The 23,543-nt window shown below is 44.9% G+C and overlaps 1 protein-coding gene across 2 annotated transcripts; it reads left to right on the top strand.

Moving 5' to 3' along the window:
* Positions 1 to 178: 178 nt before the first annotated feature.
* Positions 179 to 22,601, top strand: C8A (complement C8 alpha chain). 2 transcript variants are annotated; one of them, XM_056497565.1, is made up of 11 exons: positions 179 to 438; positions 2,491 to 2,587; positions 3,475 to 3,619; positions 4,646 to 4,790; positions 6,325 to 6,514; positions 8,063 to 8,263; positions 9,525 to 9,765; positions 14,003 to 14,131; positions 14,675 to 14,832; positions 16,772 to 16,994; positions 19,852 to 22,601. In XM_056497565.1, exons 1-11 carry the CDS (start codon positions 326 to 328, stop codon positions 20,001 to 20,003), a joined length of 1,794 nt encoding a protein of 597 aa, XP_056353540.1. In that variant the 5' UTR covers positions 179 to 325; the 3' UTR covers positions 20,004 to 22,601. The 2 variants fall into 2 exon arrangements, with proteins under 2 accessions (XP_056353540.1, XP_056353541.1); XM_056497566.1 differs by lacking the exon at positions 16,772 to 16,994 and having other exon boundaries at positions 192 to 438.
* The last annotated feature ends 942 nt before the right edge of the window (positions 22,602 to 23,543 follow it).

Below are 23,543 nucleotides of genomic sequence, written 5' to 3'. Positions count from 1 at the left end.
TAACACGAGTTTCCTCCTGCTTCAATTAAAAGGAAGGTGCAGGCTGGATGAGAAACACCCTGCTGCAACAGGACTTGATTGACTTTAATGTGGAAACAGTCGCACAGTTTAATATATTTCCTTGCCAGAAAACCAGGAATTTGTTTCCAAAAGGGCAAAGGCCCCTGGGATGTGTCCTGATTCTTTGTGATTCGATCTGTGCTGCTGTCAATGATTTACTGCAGCATTTCGGAGCCTGGTGGGCTCCATGCTCCTTCCAGCAGTGCTGAAAACTCCAAAGCTTTGGTTTGCTGATCTGTAGCAAGCATTTCCACATGGCAGAGCAATGTGGGGGAGGCTGGCCCAGCTCTGTGCCTTGATCCTGTCTGTGTTTTCACTGGCTCCAGCACCAGCCCAGGTCTCGGCGTGCGGGGAGCTCCAGGCATTGCCTTCCCACAGGTAAGTCTGCTCCCTTCCCAGATTTCCACACAGGAATTTCCAGCACACCAATCAGCCCATCAAGGTTTGTCCTGACTTGGGGCATGTGCACAAAACAAAACAAAAAAAAAAATTAAAATTTGGCAGCTGTCCAAAGCCCAAGCCAGGCACCCTAATTCCTGCTAAAGGAACTGTTTGCACAATGGTTTTCCTTTTACAGATGACTGCTAAGCCTTCTTAAACTTCCTCACCAAAATTACCAGGCTGGGTTTGGGCACTTGAAATGAATTCTCTATACAGGATGATTTATGAGTTAATATTTTTCATATTCTTTTGCATTATAATTATTTTACCCTCGACAACACGAAGCTAACAAGTGCATGTGAATAACCCAGTTTTCAGTCCAAGCCACATCCTCATACTTCAGTTTTTTCCCCCCATGAACAATATTATTAACTTATAGGAGTGTCACTTGGGCTTTGAAGGAAAGGAATAAACAATTACATTTTTTCTAAAGCTATAGTGTCATGATAGGGAAATGGGTGGATTTTTTTTTTTCTACAGCTATTAATTTCAAGCTTGTTGTAAAGGCAAATATGATTTAGGAGGATCAAAAAAAGGTATCAGTGATAATTGGAACATGGAGACAAGGAGAAGATGGAAAGGAAAAAAAACTGTGGTAGTGATACACTTAATTATGAAGGCTTATTCTGATAATCCCTTCTGAAAATGAACAAAGACGAGATTTTTGATGTGTGATGAACTTATCAAACAAGGCAGAATAATGAAGAGGTAAATGTAAAATCCAATCGGAGGTGAGCCAATTAAGCACTTTGTGAAGTGCTGAAGGATGCAGCCCACAAATCCTCCTGGCAGAGCACGAGGGCACCAATACCTGCCTGTCCTCTGGGCTCACCTGCAGGCTCCTGGGGTCTCCTCTCACCCCCAGGCTCCTTCCTGAGCTGCTGTGCCTTTCATTCTGTGCATCTCTCCTCCCCAGGCTCTGATGAATCCCCCACGAGCTACATACCTTCCTAATTATCAATATTTCTCTTTGGACTGCAGTCTTGCAAGTAAAAACAGACTGCTCATTAGTTAATCACCAAAATAATAACAAAAATAATAATGTTCTGACTCAGAATAAACCCTCAAAATGCTTCTAAGGCTGTGGCAAATGCAGGGTTGTATTTGCATGGCACAGATTGCTCCTCAAGACAAAGAAATGGCTCATACAAATGAAGATTTTGGGAGTAGAGACAGAACTAAAGATTGTCATGATGGGCTGGGAGGCAGGAGAAGTATTTTCTGGCTGTTGTGTAGTGATATTCAGGGTATGTGCAGAGAGTCTGATCCAAGAGCCAACACCATCCTTTGCCCTTTTCTCCTCTCATAATATTCCTTTAGTCATTTTCTTCTTCTCAGAATTTGTGCATTTTGCTTTAGAAATACTCAACCAACAACTTCTTAGTCAAGGTTCTGTGTACCTTATTCTCTCTGTTGGTTCAGCCATTCCCACCCCTCCATAACCCCATGGAAACCAGGATGTGATTTCACACTTGCTGGGAAAAATCCTGACCATGAGCTCATACTGGTGTAAAGAAAGTGACATCAAAGCAGGCTCAGTAGTGATAAACATCCCTGTTCCTGGAGATTGTGATGTGCTTCTGAAGAGAAAGGCAAAAAATTCACTTTTCTTTAAAGCCTGTCTCTTTATGACATTTCTTCTCTTTACTCAGGATGGTTTAGTCATATATATATATATACAAATACATATATAAATATATACACATACAAATACATATATATATGTATATATACACATATATATTTATAATTGCAATATACCCATTGGAAAGGGCAAAGATGTCTAGGGAGAGCAGGAATCCCAAGACAAAAATCCCCAATTCTGATGGTGAAAACCTGGATGGGACATCTTGGGATGCTTCCCATTTCCTACAAACCAGCTTCCAGGTGGAAAAACACAGACACAGATCATTTTCCCCCTTTCAGCCTTCAGCCCCTCTCAAAACACAGCTTCAAAGACCTCAGACCACTCTTTCTTCCCCTCCCTAGAAGAAGCAGCAGAGATGTTAATTCTCCAGCTCCTGTTGACTGCCAGCTGAGCCAGTGGTCAGGATGGACTGATTGCTTCCCTTGCCAAGAGAAAAAAGTAAGGATGCACTGTAATGTATTCATTTATCTTCAGATGTGTCTGTGATGAGGATGTACACACATTAATTATATATATTATACATATTCATCATTCTGAAGCATCCAGTAAACTCATCCAAATGTGATGGAAATGCTCCTCTGCTAGAGAGGCTCTTATTTACCCTGGTGTAAACTGGGGAATAAATTCATTCAAGGCAGCAGAACAGGAAAAGCAAAATCAAGGCAAATGGTGGAAGAATCAGGCCAGAATACTTGCCCAAGACTTTCTTCCTTTCCTGTCTCAGATTTAATTAAGTATCCCCTGATTCTTAGTGCAAGTGAAAAGAAATTAGAAGCAGCCTTCATGCATCAGTTCCTGTTCTCATATTTTTCTATCATTTCACATATGTCTTCATAGTTTGAGAATTTATTTTCAAATACCTGACATAATTCTGCTTTCTACTGAGTTTATCTTATCCTTGCCTTTTTTGTTCCTGTTCTTATAGACAGTATATTATCAGTAGTTAATATGGTTCTTCCCCTTTCTTAGCAGCAATCCTCATTAATAATCCATCAGAAATGTTGCAGGATCAGTGTTGTAATTAGTGTCTGTGTCCATCTGAGCCTGGTGCATTGCAGGACAAAGCATATGCAGCTGGAAAAATGCCACATTTTTCCAAGGTACAAACCAGAGATATTTTAAAAACAACCATTCCAGTGAGTTGACACTAAACGAACTCCGGGCGACTCCGAGCTCCCAACTCTCTGTGACCCCCCCTGCCTTTATAACACACGAAGTGTTCAAGCCACACACACAGAGAGACAGGAAAGATGCTGGATGGTGGTTTTGGAGGGTGTGTGGCTGTGGTTGCTGTCTGTGGGGCACACAGTGCTGTGTCCCTGCAGCACCGGCACCGGCGGCTGCTGCAGCCAGCGCAGCTGGGAGGGCAGCGCTGCGCCGGGCACCTCTGGGATCAGCAAGCCTGTCCAGCTGAGACACCGTGCACAGGGCCACCAGGCTGTGGGCAGGACTTCCAGTGTGAGGAAACAGGTGAGTGAGACAGCCACAGACCCCTGGCAAAAGGTTTTGGTGCTGGGGGGTATCGATCACCTGCCCTGGGTAGCAGGAGGGTGAGCAATACAAGAGAAAGCAGGAAATTTCCCCTCTCCACCATTTCCACCCCTCCTTTTACAGAAATCCACCCATGTTACACTTGGATTTGGGTAGAAAAGAAGGCTGTGTGACATGGGGAATGTGGATTTTTCAGTGGAACAAAGAGAGTGGGAATATTCTGCTCCAACTGCTGTGCTGCGTGCTCACACAGCGCTCCCACAACGCTTTCTCCCCTGCTAGAGACAGAGTTCAATCATCAATCCAACCAGCAATCTGTTGGGGTGATTTAGTTATTTTTAGCCACCTCCAGCTCTGAGGATTAGGATAAAAAATGGCTGTTCTCTGAAACTTTGACTAGCCTTGACAGATTTTTTTCGTTTCTACACAAATGGCTCAAACTTCCTTCCTGAGCGTTTAATGAAAATTCTGTCAAAATTTGGAGCCACAGGTCAACTCTGTGACCAACTCATCATCACTCCACTGGGTAAATTAAGCAGTGCCAGTTCTCTCCTCAAGGCTCACTCCATGCTCCCAGAAGCAAAACCCCTTCCACTTCACCTTCCCTGCAAATATCCATTCTTACACTTAATTATTGCAATAAACTCCCCAAATGCCTCCTGCAATGGGAAAAGGAAAACTTGCATTTTAATAAGATGGAGTTGACTTCCTGAAATCAAGGGCTATTCCTATAGCAACTTTCCTAGAGTGTGATTTTAGAAAATAAAGTCAGGACAGTGGGGTGACCTCTCCTTGATTCCCACCTGCCAGAAGCCCCTGGGAGTGGCCAGCTTGGACTCTGTGCTGTGTTTAGGTCCCAGAAGCTTGGAAAAGCAAATTCCCCGTGGAATAACACCATGTTTAACACCCTTCTCGTGGCCCTGAGGTGTGGGTGAAAAACAGCACAATGAGTGCAAACTGCCAGCCAGGATTTCTGGGGGGTGGATGAGCATCTGTGCACTTTAGGGCGCTGCATCAAACGGCATCTCGTGTGCAACGGAGACAGAGACTGCAGAGATGGGTCTGATGAGGAGAACTGTGAGGATGAAGATATTGAAAGCCCTTGTGAACATCTGTTCCCCATCCCAGGGGTGGAAAAAGCAGTCCAAGGGTGAGTAATTAATCAATGGCTGCTCCTCTCGCAATCAGAACAGGATTGTTTCTTATATTGCTCTTCCTTAGTAATAATGGTGATCCATGGATTGATAGGGGGCTGTACAAAACCCAAAGGGGAGGTGCTGTCATAGCAATGAGGCTCATTCCAGCTTTTATTTCAAATTCTGTCCTGGATCTATTACCTGACCACATGTGATGCCCTTTTTATACTCCTGGAAAAACAGATCCCAGTTATCTCACAGCTTTCTCCAGTTGTTAAAAGCAATAGACTAAAGCAAACAGCAAATTTTGGGGATGCAGCACCCTGCTGGCATTCATCCTTCAGGAGATTTAACTGCAGGATTTAGGACTTCAGAACACAGATTCAAGGCAGAGAGCCTGAGTTCCACAGGAGTGCATGTAAATACTCCTACCCACAAAAAGTGTTTCCCTGTTCAGTCTCAAATTTTGATTAGGTAATAGAGGCAAAAGAGAAATCCTGAATAAAATTAAACTGAAAGGGAAATTGTGACTGTGACACTCCTGTTGAAAACCTTGTATTTTAACCAAGGTACTGCTCAGTGTCCCTTGGAGAACATGGCCCTGCCTGTGGCAGAGGGATTGGAATGAGATGATCTTTAAGGTCTTTCCCAGCCCAAACCACTCTATGATTTTATGAACAGGGGCTGCAGGATGAGAATGGAGCCAGCCACTGTTCAACTTCCCCATCAGCTCAATCCAGCACTCTCTGGAGTCCATGAGATAAATGTCTCCTCTGGCCCAGGGCCTGGGAGGGTCCATCAAAAGTTTTACAAAGCATGCATTAATTTTCACTGGGAACCCTGTTTAATTCTGCTCTTTGAAGTGTTTCTCCTGCAGAACACACAAAAGCAATGGCATTTGCTATCTTAGTCCTAAAGATGGTTCCCTGTTGAGCAGAGCAGTGCTGCTGCCTAGTTTGAATAACACTTTCACTTTGGGCCACAGAATTACTTGGAATACTAAGTAATAGGAGGGATTTCAGAGGGCAGCAGCTGTGAGGGCTGGAGAGCAGGAAGAAGGAGGAATAAGGAAATAATAAGTGACAGACTTGGCAAAGCACAGTCTTCATGTCTAGGGAGGGTGTTAACTACTCTGAGAAACGGGACCATTATTAAAAAGAAAGAGATGAGATTAAGATAGAAAATAATTGCAGAGAATGCCAGGAAGCACTTTGTGACAATGAGATGCATTAGGCTTAAGAGGAACCTGGAGGAATTCCAGGACTTTGGGACTTTCATAGCTGTACTTGCTGGGAGGGGCTGGGCAGCTACACTGATTTCTTCCATTTTTCACATGCAAACTGGTGCCTTGGAGATAAAATGGCTGTTTGTCTCCTGTTAACTTTGGGAAGGAGAACAGCAATGAGATAGAGCTGGGTTGGGTTTAAGTTCTATTCCAGTTCCTCAGCAGACCCGAGCGCCGACAACCTGTAGCGTCAGGAGGAGGAGGAAATAAAACCGGAGCTATGGGCAATTCCAGCAATTTCCTGGGTGCTGCATCTTCCCAAGGTACAACATCCTGACGGAGGAAGGGAGGCAGAACATCTACGACCCCGGGTTTTTCGGGGGGCTCTGTGAGTACGTGTACAACGGGGAGTGGAGGGAGCTGCAGTACGACGCCGCCTGCGAGCGCCTGCACCACGGCGGCGACGAGAAGTATTTCCGCAAGCCCTACAACTTCCACCTCTTCCAGTTCCTGGTGGGTGCCCCAGCAGGACAAGTTAATGACCTGAAGTCGTTGAGTGCATGCTCATCTGTCAGCCACACAGGGCTAGTCGTAGCCGCAACGATAATCCAAACCCAACGAGCATTTTCGGGAGCAATAATCATAATAATCTCGCACGGCTTAACCTCTTCAATACTGTTCTGCCTGGCCAACACCAACTATGAACCAACCCACAGCCACATTCTCCTACCAGCCCGAGGCCTACAGCCCCTCCTGCCACTCATGGCCACCTGATGACTCCTGGCCAACTTAGCAAACGTGGCCCTCCCTCCAACAATCAACCTCATAGCAGAACTAACCATTATAATCACACTCTTCAACTGATCCTCCCTAACTCTCATTCTCACATCCAGCAGCAATTTCCCAGCAAAAAGGCAGATTTCCCACAAAGATATCGGGCACGTTCCACCTGTGGGTTGTCTTTGAGGTGCCTCAACAGGCACTCCATGCACACCAAGGAACTCACCCAGGCATCCCCACTCAGAGCCAAGACAAAGGTGTTTTCTCCAATTAATCCTATTAAAGAGCTGAAGAGCTTGCACAAGCCTTCTGCCTCTCTAGGGATGGAGCTGTAAAATTTTTTTTTTACCATGTATAAAATGGTAACTATGCTGCTGGTTCAATCTTTGGAATCATTCTCAGTCTATGGCATGGCTGCAAGGGGCATAAATCTGAATTCTGAGTGAGATGGGGATCCTGAAACCCATCACTGTGGATCACAACACCCACAGTCCATGAGGTCACACCTTATGTTGTCACTGATGCAAGCAGAGCAAGGATTAGTTTGGGTTTCCCTCATAATAAGTGGCCTTGACCCCACTGTTCAACATTTATCATGTTTTTTGACATGAATGAACGAAAACACGTTATTCCTGGTTAATATTACTCAATACAAGTAACTTTCTCCTAGCAGGCAGAGTTCCTTAGCTCCCAGTTTGAAACTGGGGCTGGCTTTTTACAGAGCTGGCAAACACAGCCCCAGCTCAGCAGAGCTGCTCGATTCCACGTGCCAGCAAAGTAGAGCTGTCAAGGAAAAGGTCACTTCTCTAAAACACAGGCAAAACAATGTTTGTTTTCCAGCCTTGCCTTTGTAAATAGATGTTGAATTTTTCTTTTCCTAAATAAATTCATCCAGAAGCAGACTGGAGAGAAAAAAAAAAAAAAATCAGTCCAAATAGTTAGGATTTGGCAGAGCTGTAAAGAACTGGAAGGAGGGTTTTATAATGGGAAGTGTCAGGCTGTCTTAATAGGAACCATTACCAGCTCTGGCTCTGAGTGGCTAAACACAAACCTCTCCCCTGCTTGGAGGTGGATGAAGCAAAATGCTTGGCTTTATCCACATTTCTCACATATTTCCAAATGAAATGGCACAGAACTTAATTCCTTATTCCACATTCACTGAAATCAGTGCTGGTGCTGTCAGGAGCATCACGGGCTTTAGCAGAGGTATTGCTTCAAGAAACAGAGATTAAAAAGGAAGGGAAGCACCTGAAAAATTAATGTCTGCTCCTTTCATTTTAGGCTCACGCTGACTCTGGGTTTGCTTTTGAGTTTTATGACGATTCAAAGGACCTGCTTGACGCCCTTAAAAGTGATAAATCCAAAACAACAGGCTTCACTGTTGGAATTGGGCCTGGAGGTGGAGAGCTCATGTTCAACCTGGGCCTCATTTTATCAGGTGGCAAAGGATCCCTGAAGAATTTCACACAGTATGATGCAAAGGTAAAAAAAAAAAAAAAGAACCAAGCACATCAGTGATGCATCTGCTGCAGTCACATCATCTGTGCATCTCGTGGTCTGGCTGTAACTTATGTCAGTTTGTTCTCTCAATTGCATTTTTTAACACAGGGTAATTGTACCTTAATTTGCTCATGTAATTGCAAGTGTATGATCGTTAGTAATCCTGTTTGCTGTTCTTGGTATGTTTGAGCAAACAGGGAGTGGGAATAAAATTGAATTACGGAGTGCCACGGCACATGTCATCTCACCCCATCCTGTTTCATGGCTACATTAAGCACATAAATAAAAAAATGCTTAGAAGTGACAATGAGGGAGGAGGGAATACCAAGATGCTGATCAAAACAATTATCCTCAAGGAATGATCTCTGCTAGCAAATATATCTTGCTCAAATTAATACAAGCTGCCTCGTGATGGGGAAATAGGCTACTTTTTACAGGAGGTTAAAATACCACTCTGGAAAAATAGTACCTGATAATAGGGTGTACTTCTCACAGAGGGTTTACATCATGGACTGGCTGTGATGACCTCTTTCCAATCTAATAACATGAGTGCTGGTATTTCCCACATTTACTGTGCCCCATCTCCACTTCTCTCGGGGCTGCTGACAGAAAACAATAAAGAAGAATTACTTTGATGGTGTTCTGAGTTAAAATGCCCTTAAAAGCTGTTTGAAATGAGCACCATTATAGTATTTACTGTGCCCTTGTCCAGACTCACATGATGTTTGCAGCTAAATGATGATCAGTTATTGGAGGAATCATTTAAAGGGCTGCAAGTGTTGCAGTGGAGACTTGTCCAAAGCAATGGCAAATACAGAGGTGGAGCCTTGGAGCTGGTGGTACAGCCAGGAAATTCTCCCTCCATCAGCATCTTCCTGGCCAGGGAATCTCCCCTCTGCTGGGCTGGGCTTGACCCTTGTGCTTTGTCACTCACTGAGTTTGTGAAAAGAGCAAAAAGGGAAAGAAAACCAGAAAAAGAAATTGCAGAAACGGAGAATGAAGTGGAATCATGTGGAGCCCAACTCTGATCTTATTCACACATAAGTAGCATCCAATCCCTCCACCTCTACAGAAAGAGACTTTTTTAAAAAAAAAACTCTACCATTATTTCATTTAAAATCAGGCTTGTTTTCATATATGCACTGACAGCCAGACACTCAGGCCTTCCCCTGCAAGCCTAAAGAGTAGAAATTCATTTGTTTAAATTAATGTTGACTGCAGCTGCTCTTCTCTTTACCTGCAGGACGTTGGATTCATCAGGGCTGTGACCAAGGTGCAGACAGCCCGCTTCAAGATGAGAAGGGACAACATTGTTTTGGATGAAGATGTGCTGCTGTCCCTGCAGGACCTGCCAGACACCTACAACTATGGCATGTATGCCAAATTCATCAACGACTATGGCACCCACTTCATGACCTCTGGCACCATGGGGGGTGTCTTTGAGTACATCCTCGTCATCAACAAGGAGGAAATGCGAAGGAAAGGTCAGGAAAATCAAAATACACTCTCTGTTCTCAGCTCTCTGCTTTAAATCTGGTGTTTCCAGCCTGGTGGCCACAGGGTTTGGGATTAGCTGGTGTAATTCCTGCTCTGATTTCAGGAATACCTGGATGAGGGTTTGGTCATTAAGGGAAGGAACCTGAGCATTATTTTATCCATTTTTTTCAGTGTCACTTGCTAATCTTCTCCTATTTCTTGTCATCCTTGCTCACCATGAGTGCTGCAAATCCACCCAGAGCTCAGCCTGTTTGTAGCAAGGGCTGCAATTTTCTGTAAATAGAAATATCACACTGCACTTGGCAATACCTCTGCCACTTTACTCTGCTTAGTGTCACATCTGGAGGCTAACAGACCCCTGTTAGCTCCACTTCTCAGCAAATTGGAGTGGATGAGGCTGGAGAGCCCTAGCTCTACATCTCAGTTAGATAAAACACCCACTGCAGATGGGGAGAGTGTGAGAATTGCCATTCCTAGCAAGTCAAAAGTGTAACATTTGTCCTGACCAAAAGCATGGGATGCAGAACAATAATATGGGATTTTAGCTCAATAACCAGGCTGTCCACAATGCAATAGGTCCCATTTCCCCATCACTGTGCTGTGCTGAGGGTACCACTGCCTTGGTGCTCCAGGCCAGACACTGATGCAGAAGGAAATTGTGATCTTGGACAACAGGTGCAAATTGCTGTAATTTCAGAAATTTCAGTAATTTTCACGGTTCTGCCTCTGGTTTGAAATGGTTTGGTCCCATCAGCATTAGGATAACTATGCACTCCATATTGCAAATTAACCATGCCAATTTTTTCCCAAGAAAATACTGATTGAGGGAATTTTCATCAAGTTCCTGAACCTCTAATGTTTGGAAACATGATGCCTCTTCAAATTACTTCTTCACTTTGAAGGGTGAGTGATATAGAAGTGAACAAGGTCTTGGCAAGCAAGTCTTCAGGAAGCAGACTGCCAATTTCAGAGGAAGAATTAATCAAGAGCATGTGGAGGGAGGCTATTATTTTGCTTTATCTTGTGCTTGCTGTGCATGTAAGGAGATTTACTGCTACGAGATGCTTATCTTAGGAAAGAAGGATGCTGAAGTCCAGCAAAAGACAAAAATGTGCCCCAGCAGAGATGTAATTTTCATCTAATCCAGGCTCTGCCATAAAGTCCACCCTTACCAAGCCAGCAGTGCTCTTGTGTCACACGTGGTGACCCAGAAGGACCCACCTGCAGTGTCTGATATGCCACTGTCTGAAAGCATTTGCTAAAAAAAACCCCCTGATTTCTCTAATGTTGATCACAGCCATGCTTGGAGGCTGTGTTTGCAAGAGGATTATCCTCCTTCCCTGAGGAATGGTTAGGATCAGGATATAAGTGCTCAAGTCTTAAAATTAGAGTTTCCTAAGCTGAGTCTGAAGCTCTGCAGATGCATCATTGTGTGCCCACAGGGCTGAGCATGGCTCTGCTTTGGATCAACCATCCTGAGAGCCACCCATGCTGCTTGCTAAATGCTCTGAAACAGAGAATATTCATGTTTTTATAGACCAGTGACTGAAGCACAAACTCAGGGAAAGGATCCCTTGGCTGAGTCCTCCCTGAACGAGACACAGCTTAGGTGGTCACTGAGCATCTGGCTCAGCACAGAGCTGGACTTGGGGCATTTAGGAAACCTGAATTTTGGAAATGAAATCACCTTCTCTGTTTAGATATCCACAACTCAGTGCAGAGCTCAGGGCTGCAGTTTTGCTGCCAGACCCATTCCCAGCTTTCAGGCTGCAGGGGCTGATATGGATGTGGTCATGAGTGAAATAAATACACGTGTCAGAACGAGGTCCCTCGTTGCTCTGCCATCAATATTTTTCATTACTTGTTTTTAAAATAGATTGTTATGGTTCTATTATTTAGCAGAAAACAGTATAATGTGTTCACACATTACAAGAACATTTATGGGAGGAACATTATGCGAGGAGTAAATTAGAAGGAGTCTTCATATATTCTGATTAATTCAAAATGCAGCAGTAAATCTTATCACTCGAGCACATTTAACTATCACAAATTATATCATATTTTAAAAAAAAACCAACCCCATCAGGGCTCCCCCTCAAGTGCCAATACTTACTGAGGCCACCCTTTTGCAGTGATAACCACTTTTCATTTATCAAAACCAGATCTTGCCACGACCAAGAGCGAATGGTATCGACAGCCCCTCGCTGAACATAATTACTCAACGGGGACCATGGCAAATCAATTAATCAGGGTGTTCCTCAAGTTTAATTTTATGGCACTCCAGCACCAAGATAAGCAATCACTCATGTTGCTTTGGGTGAATGAACTTTACCCACTGTGTTTACAACTGTTGAACAGTTTGGTAGGAGTAATTGAGTGCTGCACGTTTAATCTCCCTCAAGGGCCCAGTTCTGCAGTGGGATGCTCCAGTCTGGAGCATGTTTCAGCTCTCACCCCCTTTCTCAGGATGCTGAGTAGCTGAGCAGGGTTTGGATCCAGCCAAGGAGCAGAGCTGTGCCCCAGAGTGAGCCTCTCCTGCAGGGTGTGCAGGAGGGAACAGGTTTGCAGGTGACACCCCAGGGGGACCTGGACAAGCTCTGGGAACCTCACAAGGACCAAAACACCATGTGCAGGTGAGGGAAGGGGGTTCTGCCCCTCTGGTGAGACCCTGTGGACATGCTGCATCCAGCTCTGGGGTCCCCAGCACAGCAAAAACATGGAATTGTTGGGGCAAGTCCAGAGGAAATCACAAAGCTGATTAGAGGAGTGGAGAACCTCTCCTGTGAGAAAAGGCTGAGGGAATTCAAGTTGTTCATCCTGGACAAGAAAATGCTCCAGAGAGACTTCATTGCAACCTTCCAGTACTTGAAAGGCTTGATCAGAAAGACAGATTTAAATCAGGGACTGTTGTGATACAAAAAGAGATTATGATTTTCAACTAAAAGAGGGTCAATGTATTTTAAAGAAGGAGTTTTTTTACAGTGGTGAACACTGGCACAAGTTGCCTGGAAGGTTTTAATCAGGGGCTGTTGAGATACAACAAGGGGTGATGGTTTTCAACTAAAAGAGGGTCAATGTATTTTAAAGAAGTATTTTTACAGTGGTGAAACTCTGGCACAAGTTTCCTGGAGAGGGGGTGGATGCCCCATCCCTGGACAAGACAGGTTGGATGGGGCTCTGAACATAAGGGAGAGGGGCTGGCCCTTAAAGTTCCCTTTTAACCCAAACCATTCCATAATTCCACAGAACCAGAGTGTTCCAGCAATATTTTAACACAAGCAAGGCAAGGCCCTGCTCCCCAGTGCTGAGGTGAGGCTGGTCAGCAGATGATGCTCCAGGGTGGGGCTTGGACAGAGGTTTAAACTTCAGACCATTAAACCACAGCACACAAACCCCACTGACCTCTGTGCCATGGTATTGACCACCAGGCTCCTTTGGAAAACACTTTAAGGTCCTCTGACAAAAAAAAAGAGCAATATAAAAGTTACCCATTACTTACAATGCCCACATTTACTGCAATCAATGGACTTTTTAAACTACTAAAGAGGACTGCCTTATATTTGCAGTACACTGAAGTGCTTACATAAAACCAGGCTGTATGAAATATGCACGTTGCTTACCTTGGTGAAACCACCTCATTAGTTCCCTTCTCCCTTCTGCAGTCTCTTCATGGCTCTCCAGTTACATATTTTCATGATGTATGTGGTGGTGCTGGCAGCTCTCAGCACACAGACCTTCTCTAAGTCACTCCTTAAGGTGCTGCTTTAGCCATTAACAGCTGGGTCAGGATCCTGAATTTAGGAAAATCAGTGAGGATCTATTGATTTCAGCTGCTGTTCCTGGCTTTACTATAGTTATGAGTTAGTCTGTACAAAAACAAAACAAAGGTTTGTTGTTAAATATATAGATCAAACAGGGACATTTGATTTTTTAGATTTTTAAGATTTTTACTTTTTTCTTTTTCTTTTTTTCTTTTTTTCTTTTTACTTAAGATTTTTACTTTTTTCTAATATTTTCTAGGGAAACAATTTTTGCACCTATTAATGATAGGCCCAGTATACCCCAATAAAATATTGGGGTTTTCCATTGTCCTCTGCCCAGAAGAGCTTTTGACTTTGAAATACAAGCCATGAAAATAACTGAATCTTTTCTTCAATGACAGAAAAAAAAAGGAGTAGGAAAAGGAACATCACAGAATTTACCTGTCTGCTTTCTGGTTTGCAGCCATCAGCAGTGAGGAGATCAGTGCCTGTGTTGGCCTGTCCCTTGGCATTACATTCAGCAAGGACACACTGAACCTGGGTGGAACCCTGACACACTCTGACTGCAAAAAAAAAGGATTCCTGGAAACTGGTACAGCAGCAGGGCAGGGGTCTGGTGGGGCTCCTTGGGTCACAGAGATTTGTGCAGGGAAAGGAAGGGAGCCCTGGTGCCATCCTCCAGACATGTGGGGCCACAGAAACTTTGGGTCCAGGAGGAATTAATGCAATATCTGGGTTAGAACCAGGCTGTGGGGTGGGCTGGGAGGCTGCAGTGCTCAGCAGCAACAGACTGGGCATGCATGGCAGCTAAAAAAAATCAAAATTGACTCTAAAAAGTACTCCAAGAGGGTAGAACCCCCAGATTTGTACATTCCATTGCGAGCTATAGACAGTGTGATCTACTGCCCATGTCCTGCCCAGAAACCAAGGCTGGAGGAGTGCAGGCTCTCTGTCAGCTTAGAGGATTTGGGATGCTCAGCTTGTCACCCCACGAGCAGGGAGCACTGAGCTGACACCAGTCCCAGCTGGCAGCTCCCTGACACCCCCTGCACCACTGCTCTCACCTCCTTCAGCAGGTTCTGGAGCCTGTGTGGGAGCAGCAGCTGAATAACACCTGTGCAATTCACCTTTGCAGATGCTGAGAGCCACGGTGCAGTTGTGGAAGATATTATTCCTCGGATTAGAGGGGGAGATACCACTTACAGTGCAGGGCTCCTGAACAGCTGGGATGGCAAAATGTATCGTCACTGGGGCAGGTCATTAAAATATAATCCTGCAGTTATTGATTTCCAGGTAAGGCTTTTCTGCAGTTGGAGAAACTCTGCAGCTCTAAGGAATGAAAGTGTAGCCGAGCAGATCATTTCGTATTTTTATTGTGATCCCATCACAGAACAAGATTAAATGTAATGGGCCACTGATCTGGTAACCTCTTATTCATTTCACAATGGGGAGTGCATCTCCCACTGACTGCATCCACAGGGAGATGGACAAGGAGCTTAGTGCTGGATTAGTGCCAGGTTAAGTTTCTGATGTGTTCCCCAACAGCTTCACAATGAATTGCAGCTGTATCCATCCCCGGGGGTCTCCCTGATGCTGTCCACCCTCCTGGATGAGCAGGGGGCTCACAGGGGGCTGGGAAGGTGTTTTGTTACCCAGGAAAAGCTCTGCACAGACAGCTCCCCTCCAGTTCTCTGAGCTGGGAGCTCCTGGCTGCTTTGTCAGGTGGGTCCTGTCTTTGTCCACACTCCAAAAAGAAGGTCTGTGGCCATAAAAATCAGCAAGGCTCTAATCTCCCTTTTGTTTCCCATAAAATGGGAAGATCACTGAAGCATCTTACAGGGCTTCTGGGGGTGAGGAGATGGGTGCAAGCAGAGGGGATGGAAAGGGGCAGAGAAGAGCAGCCCTACAAACAAATAATGCAGGGTAGAGCTGGCAGAGGCAGGAGGGGGTGGCTGCACCTCCTCAGCTGTGGCCAGCAGGACCACAAGCACCCCAAGGTGCCAAGATCACCAGCCTGCTCCAGGAGAAGCTGTGGAGTGTGGGGGAAGGACATGCTGCCATTTCTATCCCTCTTGTCTTCATTTGAAAGCAGCTCTGAAAGCTCTGGCAGGGAGTGGGAGAAGGGAAAATGGATTTGGGAATTATCTGTGTTATTGGCAGGGCATGAAGGACAGTGCAAGCCTTCCTGGGCAGCCCCTGATGGCAGAAAGATCTGATAACAGAGATGTGCTTTCAGTTCCAGCTGCAGGTTATTCACCTTTTTGCACAAGTTCCCATCAATTCTGGGCAAAAATTCTTGCACTTTTCCAGTAAAGCATGCACTGACCTCTCTGTTGGCTGCTCCAGAGCTGAGCTGCCACTTCAGCAGCTCTTATCTGCATCCCCTCAGTTTGTCAAACAGGCTTGTGCAAATTTGGCTCTTCCCAAAACCCAGCTGACCCTGATCCTCCCCACTGTCACTGTGCCTTGCACAGTGAGCTGACACCCAGGCCTTTGGAACAAATTCCTGGCCTAGACAGGGAGTGTTTGCACAGCACATCAATGGATAAATGCAAATAAATGTCCTCACACAGTCCCAAGTTTTTAGCTTTAATACTCATTGAATATTAATATTCAGTTGGGCATGTTATAATTGCTGCCCAAACTGGACTATTTTTGCTGACTGGTATACAGGAACTGTGTTTTGCTGCTGGAAAATATGATGAGTGAGTTACATTCCCAAAGCTGTAGATGACAGTATTATTTCACTACATCAAAGGGCAGAAAATATATAGGCAAAATTCCTCATTCTCAGCATTTACTGGATATTTCACGATCTGGCCACTGCAAGTGATAGGATGGCAATAAATTTTGATGATGCCCTCTGTCCAAAGCTCTTACCAAAACATTTTCTTCAAAAAGGCAAAAAGCATGCAAGGATCTCAGGGGTTGTGACAGCACTGAGAAATCAGTCAAAAAACCCAGGCTTACTGGGGTGTTTTAATTTATCATTTGATTCCACACTAAAGCATGTCCAGAAAAGCCAATCCCACACAAACCTCCAAGATGAGGAAGGTTTTGGAACAGTGGCTCCTCGCTGGGGCAGCAACACATTTGCATGATGTACATGCAGCTGTCGAGGATGACAAACGAGCTTTTCCCCCAGCCCTGGATTTTTCCAGCAATGTCACAGCCCCCCAGTCGAAGCCCAGCTGAAATTTCTCCCATGCCATCCATCTCCATCCCCCTGCAGCTGCAGCCCATCCACGAGATCCTGGGCAGGAGTGGCCTGGGCAGCCTGGAGAGCAAGAGGCAGCACCTGAGGAGGGCTCTGGGTGAGTTCCTGCAGGAGTTCAGCCCCTGCCGCTGCAGCCCGTGCCACAACAACGGGGAGCCCGTCCTGCTGGGTGACACCTGCTCCTGCCACTGCCCCCCTGGCCACAGGGGCCCTGCCTGCGAGCAGGGACAGCGCCCAGGTGAGAGCCCAGGTGTGGATTTCCCTTCCCACGGCGCTAAACCAGCAGCTCCTGCATCCGCACCTCCATCCCACCTTCCCCTCTGAGAGACTGGGATTAGCAGCTCAGGAGGGGAGGGAGTGGCTTTGAATTGAAAAAGAGAAGGGTTATGATGCCTTGGGTTTTAGCTTTTATTTTTTATTTTTATTTTTTAGGTTTTTCAGAATCTCTGCTGCTTGGTGTGTAGCTCCAAAACTTCATTTTAGGTGTTAGTAAGGTCTCTTCATGGGTAGTTAGATAAAACAATCCCTTTCTAGCTGGAGAATCAAGGGCAATTGGTACCCAAAAATCATAAACAATGATGAGAGAAAGGGGGCAAACCAGAGGGCTGAGTCTTCCTAGCCTGGGGCTGTGTTGGATAATTGACCCCAAGATGTAGATGAACCAAAACATATAAAAGTGCAAAAAAATCGTGACCAGGATCCACCTTGGATTTGATTTGGGTGTAGCCCCAGCTGAGGGTGTATCCTTTCAATAAATTCCTATTTTATTCCCTTTGCTCTGCCTAGTCTCTGCTCCAGGTCAGTTAGATTAGGTATGATGATAAAAATCTTCCCTGTGAGGGTGGTGAGACCCTGGCACAGGTTTGCCCATCCCAGGCAGTGCCCAAGGCTGGGCAGGGCTTGGAGGAACTTGGGATAGTGGGAGGTGTCCCTGCCCGTGGCAGAGGGGTTGGAATGGGATGTTTCCTTCCAACCCAAACCATTCTATAATTTATTATTACTATAAATAGGGTAGTGGAAATGAGGTGTGTTTAACTGCTGGGTTAAATCCAGGAAATCCTCTGGAGGGCTCATGGCATCCCACTAAGGATGGCTGCTCCAAGGGAGAGAGCACAAAGCTCAGCAAGCAGGGAGGGGAGGGAAGGGGAAAGGCTCAGGTGAAGCAACTGCTCACACAACATGCCACCAAAAAAGCTGTTTTAGCAAAAAATTGCCACACTGCCAGATTTCCCACCCCCTCCAAGGATGCATTTTGACTAGAGTGTCTATTTTGGGGTGAAAAAATATGTTTTTCCAAAGTGACAGGCTTATATTTATGTTTTCTTTGTCACTTTCTATACTATCCTAAGAAGTTAAGTGGATAGTAAAAAAAGCTGAGGTCAGTACAAGCTCTTTCATTTCCAAAAAAGTTGCAGTTCTCTCTGGATATTTTTGTCCAGATTCATGATGAGGAAAAAAAAAATAGAAAATATCTAAATCTCAGCACATGAAGCTGGCAGAAAAATCCATCTTGAGAGCAGTTCCACCAGGCAGAGCTCCAGGCCTTCAACCATGGGCTCATCACTGGGGTCTCACCAGTGGAAAACCAGAGCTGTGATGAGATAAGGAGTTGGAGCAGAGCTGGGGAGATGGCTTGGGAGGCTGAATGCCAGAGCTTTGCTTCAGTGACTGCAAAGTGGGTTTCTTTAAAAAGCTCAGGCTCTTTGAGTTGTCTCCAAATCTCAGGAATTTGCTTGGGAAACTCAGGGATTTGCCAGCAAAGCAGAGCACTGGACCAGCCAGCCCTGTGCCCCTTGATTTTAGCAGCAGTGGGGACAGGCACATTTCTAACTCATGGGCAAGTTTTGGTTTCAAATTTCCAATTCCAAAACTCGTTTAAGACCAAGCTAATGTTTTGTTTTGTTAAAAGCACAATGTTCCAGCAGATGGAAAACCCAGCTTCCCAGCCAGCACTAAGAGCACACACATCCATTTGTGCTGTCTGGATTAATAAAGTGCCCAAGCCAGGCATGAAGGCCAGATGAGTAAATAAAAAACGACAGTAAATGACAGGCATCAAGCATTGCCATCATTCAGGAGCACAGCCATAATCCATAGTATCGACCACTCCTGACAACTCAGTCTGTCCTGTAATGAAAAAGCTTTGGAGTGACCCATCTCCAACAGGAGATTTTCACATCCCCACAATGTCAGGGCACTGCTGTCGCTCTGCCTTGGCCAGAGGAGAGGAAGCTGCTGCAGAGAGAGCTGTGCTTTGGGAGAGGAAAAGCAAAGCAGAGGTTTCCAGAGGGGATGGACTGTTGGAGTCAGTGAGTCTGGGGTCTCTCTGAACCCTTCAGGGAGAAATCAGAGTCCAAGAATTGAATAAAAACTTTTTGATGGATTGAAGTATATTAAGCCACTCACACATAAAGTAGAAGTTTAAGTAGAAGTATGTTAATGAGTTTTAGGGTGAGCTGTAATGCTTTTAATAAGTGAAAGATTTAGATTCCAGAGTAGCAGTGTGAGTTCTAGTGAAGTTAAAAAACATGCTGATGTTTTCAGTAGGGGCTCCAGTACCATGGTTGTAGACAGTGCTTAGACATAATAGAGCTATAGTAAGAATATTGTTACATTTTTTCAGATAGAACAAGATAGGTTGTATGAGCAGTTTATACATAACCTGATGTGTTAAGAAACTAGGATTCTAATGGGTTAAGGAGTGGTGGTCTGAGTTTGTGTCTCAGCTTGTTAAAAAAAATCCTATATAGGAGTATGTATTGGGGAGAGTTGGTGCTTATTGCCGCTGCTTCTTGCTTTTTGCCATTGCTTTCCTGCTTGCCTTTTAATACTGATGTGCTTTGTGATAAATAACATTTTTAGCAGCTATTAGCTGCTTGGCTTATTTAAGATAACCCAAGGAAGTTGGTGCTGAGAGCTCTAGGGGTTCCTAACCTCACAATGGACAAAATCCGCTGTCGGTGTTTGGGCGATGCTGATTCACCCGCTGATCTCACCATGGGATAGAGCAGGGAGTCCATATCCTGACGAGCTTCAGCCAGACCTGAAACCCCATTTTTTTTCTGTCTGTTCTCCCCCTTGCTGTGTGTGCCCAGGTGGAGAGGTGGACGGGCGCTGGAGCTGCTGGTCGGGCTGGTCCCCGTGCCAGGCGCGGACGTCGCGGCGCAGCCGGCACTGCTCCAACCCTGCCCCACGCCACGGTGGGCAGCCCTGTGCTGGGAGAGACCTGCAGAGCAGAGCCTGCTGAACGCCCCAGCTGCCTGGGATGGGCTGCTGGGAGCCTGGCCTGGGCTGTGGGTGCTCCAGGAGAGAGATGGAATTACCCGCCGGGAGAAATAATCCACCGGCGATGCGCTTCTGCACGCGCCGCACCCACTGTGTAAAACCTGAGCAACTGCTCCCAAACTCAGCGAGATTCCAGGGATTTCCAGGGGGAAAACTGGGGGAAAGCTGGCAAACACTGGGAAAAAAAAATATGGGGGGGATCTGACTCTAAATGGCTGAAAAAACCCAAAAAAATTGCACTAAAAATGGCCTTGGGAGTCCTAAAATCTGTACTGAAACACCCAAAATCTGCACTAAGATGTCAAAAAATGGCCCTAAACCTGGTGAGGGATTTCTGGAGGGGAAACCCAGAAAAAGGCTGGGGAAAAAAATATAGGGGAAATCTGACTTTAAATGGCCCAAAATCCGCCCTAAAATCACACCAAAAATGGTCAAAAAAGTCCTAAAATCTGCACTAAAAAACCTAAAAATGGTCCCAAAACCCAGTGAGATTCCAGCGATTTCTGAAGATAAAAACAAGGAAAAAAAACCTGGAGAAAATCACATTTAATGTCAAAAACTCCCCCAAAATCATAATAAAAATGGCCATATAAGTTCTAAATTCTGCACTAAAAAAAAATAAAAAATTGTCCCAAAATCCATCAAGATTCCAGGGATTTCTGAGGAAAAAAACAGGAAAAAGGCTGGGGAAAAAATCCAGAGAAAATCACATTTAATGGCCAAAACCTCTCAAAATCATACTAAAAATGGCCATAAAAATCCTAAAATCTGCACTAAAAAATCCAAAAATGGTCCCAAAATCCAGCAAGATTCCAGCGATTTCTGAGGAAAAAAAAAGGAAAAAGGCTGGGAAAAAAATCCGGAGAAAATCACATTTAAAAGCCAAAACCCCCCAAAATCATACTAAAAATGGCCATATAAGTCCTAAAATCTGCACTAAACCACCAAAAATCGATTCCACGGATTTCTGGGAAAAATATTGGGAAAGAAATCCTTAAAAATCCACATTAAAATATATATTAAAAAAAAAAAAAAAAGTCCCCCAAAAAAGTCCTAAAATTGGTCACTGGATCAATGGTGGTTTTGCCCCAGCAGATGTGATGGGAGCCCCAGCAGTGCCCAGCATTGCAGCCCCCAAAAGGTGGTGGAGCTGCTGGGTGACCACAGGGCTCCCATCCCTGTGTCATGAAATAAATTCACTGTCAGCATTTCCATAACTGAGCTTGACTCTCAGAGAGTTTTTCTCTTTCCCTTTGGGAAGAACAGGAAAAAGCTCACGATCTATGCAGTTGGTATTGACATATGTACCAGGAAACTTTTGTAAGTTGGCACTGTCAGATTTTTAAGTCCAGCATATTGGCCAGGGCTGCATTTGCAGCAAAGCCATATGCTGCTCTGCATGGAGAAGGCCTCAGCATCCTTGCAAAATGTTAGCCCAAGCTGATGAGGAATTTAAAATAAATAAATGAAGCAATAAATAGAGAGGCTTGGGCAGAGGATGTTCCCACACAAGCAAAGGCTTTTGCTCTGTAGGATCAGTGATGAATTGACTATTAGCACGCAGGCATTTTATCTCCCAGGCACACAGAGCCTGAGAAGATGCTAACAGGCTGCTTGATTTAAGGGGCTTTTTTGAATGTGGGATGTAAATCTCAGCAGAAGAATGCACACAGTATTGAACTGTGCCCAGAGACCACGGCCAGAGCCTGCAGCTCCCTCTTCTTAATGAACTGCCACAAAAACCTGGGATGGACAGGAGGAAAATGGCACTTCATTTTACTGAGCTCTCCATTGCAGGGGGAGAAGGGGGGGAAAAAAAAGCCCTGAGAAGGAATCAGGCATTACAAACAACAACAGCACCAAAACCTCAAAGCACAAAGCAGCCCTTCTGTGGACATTTGAATGGAGAGAGGGAGTAGAAAGGGATGGTGGTTTAGTGAAAGAAATTGCTCAGGTGCTTGGAAATGCTTGTTTTTCAACTGTGTGTCAGTGGGGATTTACAGGCTGACACTCAGCTGATGTAAATCAGTGTTGCTCCTTCACTGCAGCTGATTTATGGCACCTGAAGACCTGGCCCCATATTTTCTTTTGTGGGCATGTTTGCCAAAGGCCAATTCTTTCACCACTTTTTTATTGTTTGTAAATGAAACTACAGGCTGAAAACAACAAGCCATGATGTCAGAAACCCTGAGATGGATTGCTGTGTGAAAAATCCCTTTGCTGGGGGGCAAAGCTGTGCCCTTTTGGGCCAACTTTGCTATTCCAGGGGAAGGAACTGCTCACCCAGAGAGGAATTTGCTCCCAAGGGCTTGAATTTGATGTTTTCTGTGTTAGGAAATGCAGCAGCATGAAGCAGCCATGGATCAGTGTGACTTAGACATGCAAAGGAAAGTGAAATGTGGGATCACAACAGGTGATTTAATGAATGCTGTTTGGCATTGGGCTGCCAGGTTTTGGGGAGCCTGAAGCTCTTTCATCAAGGACCAGTTTGGCTCACAAGCAATTCTTACCTTTACATCAACTTCTTAGGAAAATGCCTGCAAGTAAATGAGAACAAAATCACCTCAGTCAGAAAACCAAGTGTGCTTCTTTTTGACCAGAGGGGAGAAATTAATGAACAGAAAGATCTGATGCCTTGGAGGCTGGGAAAAGATGGGGCCTGCAGGAAAACAACCTGCAGGAAAACAACCTGCACCCTCAGCTTTTAGAGGTGTTTCTGGAAGGGTAAAGCACAGAAGAACCACAAAAAAAAAAAAAAAAAAAAAAAAAAAAAAAAAAAAAAAAAAAAAAAAAAAAAATTAAAGAAACTGCATGCAAAATCCCACCATGAAACACATAAACAAGAGCAGAAAAGCTGTGTTTTACCTGCAGCTGTTCATTCCCATCACTCACCCCACAGCCCAAGGCACTGAGACACAAACCTTCCTTCAAACACCAAGGGCAGGTGAGGAGTGCCCCTCTCCTCCCCCTCCACCCCGGGGCTCAAACACCCACATCTGAAACCCAGGAGCAGTGAAGCTGAAGCCAGAAGAAAGGAAGAAGCTGCCTGTAAGGTCTAGGGAGAAAAAAAAAATAAAAAATGTTATGAGCAATTACACATTTACAATGGCAGTGGAAGAAGCTAATATATCTCATGCTGAAGTGGGCAGCAGGAGAGTTGTGCAAGATGAGATAAGCAGCAGAAATGCATGTTTTTTAGTTAAACTAAAAGCTTAGAGGGTACAATAAAACACTGCAGTTCCACCCAGGTTTTAATGAATGGATTTTCCCCTCTTGCACACTGACACACATTTGATATAGTTATTTATCCTATATATTTCTGGCAGTGTATTTCCCAGGAGACCTTGTTTATCTCGCTCATGAGCACATGATGGATGCATGGTGCTTTGGATAAATGGTATCACAATCAGATATTTTTAAGGATATAGGCAAACTGGGTTATTAACAAAGGAAGGGCAGAGAGGAACCAGCACGTAGAAGAAAATAGGAGATGATTGATGAC

This window comes from Oenanthe melanoleuca, chromosome 8 (genome assembly GCF_029582105.1).
Source record: "Oenanthe melanoleuca isolate GR-GAL-2019-014 chromosome 8, OMel1.0, whole genome shotgun sequence".
NCBI lineage: Eukaryota > Metazoa > Chordata > Aves > Passeriformes > Muscicapidae > Oenanthe > Oenanthe melanoleuca.
Note: the sequence above shows the minus strand (reverse complement) of the source record. Positions and strands in the feature narration are given on the sequence as shown.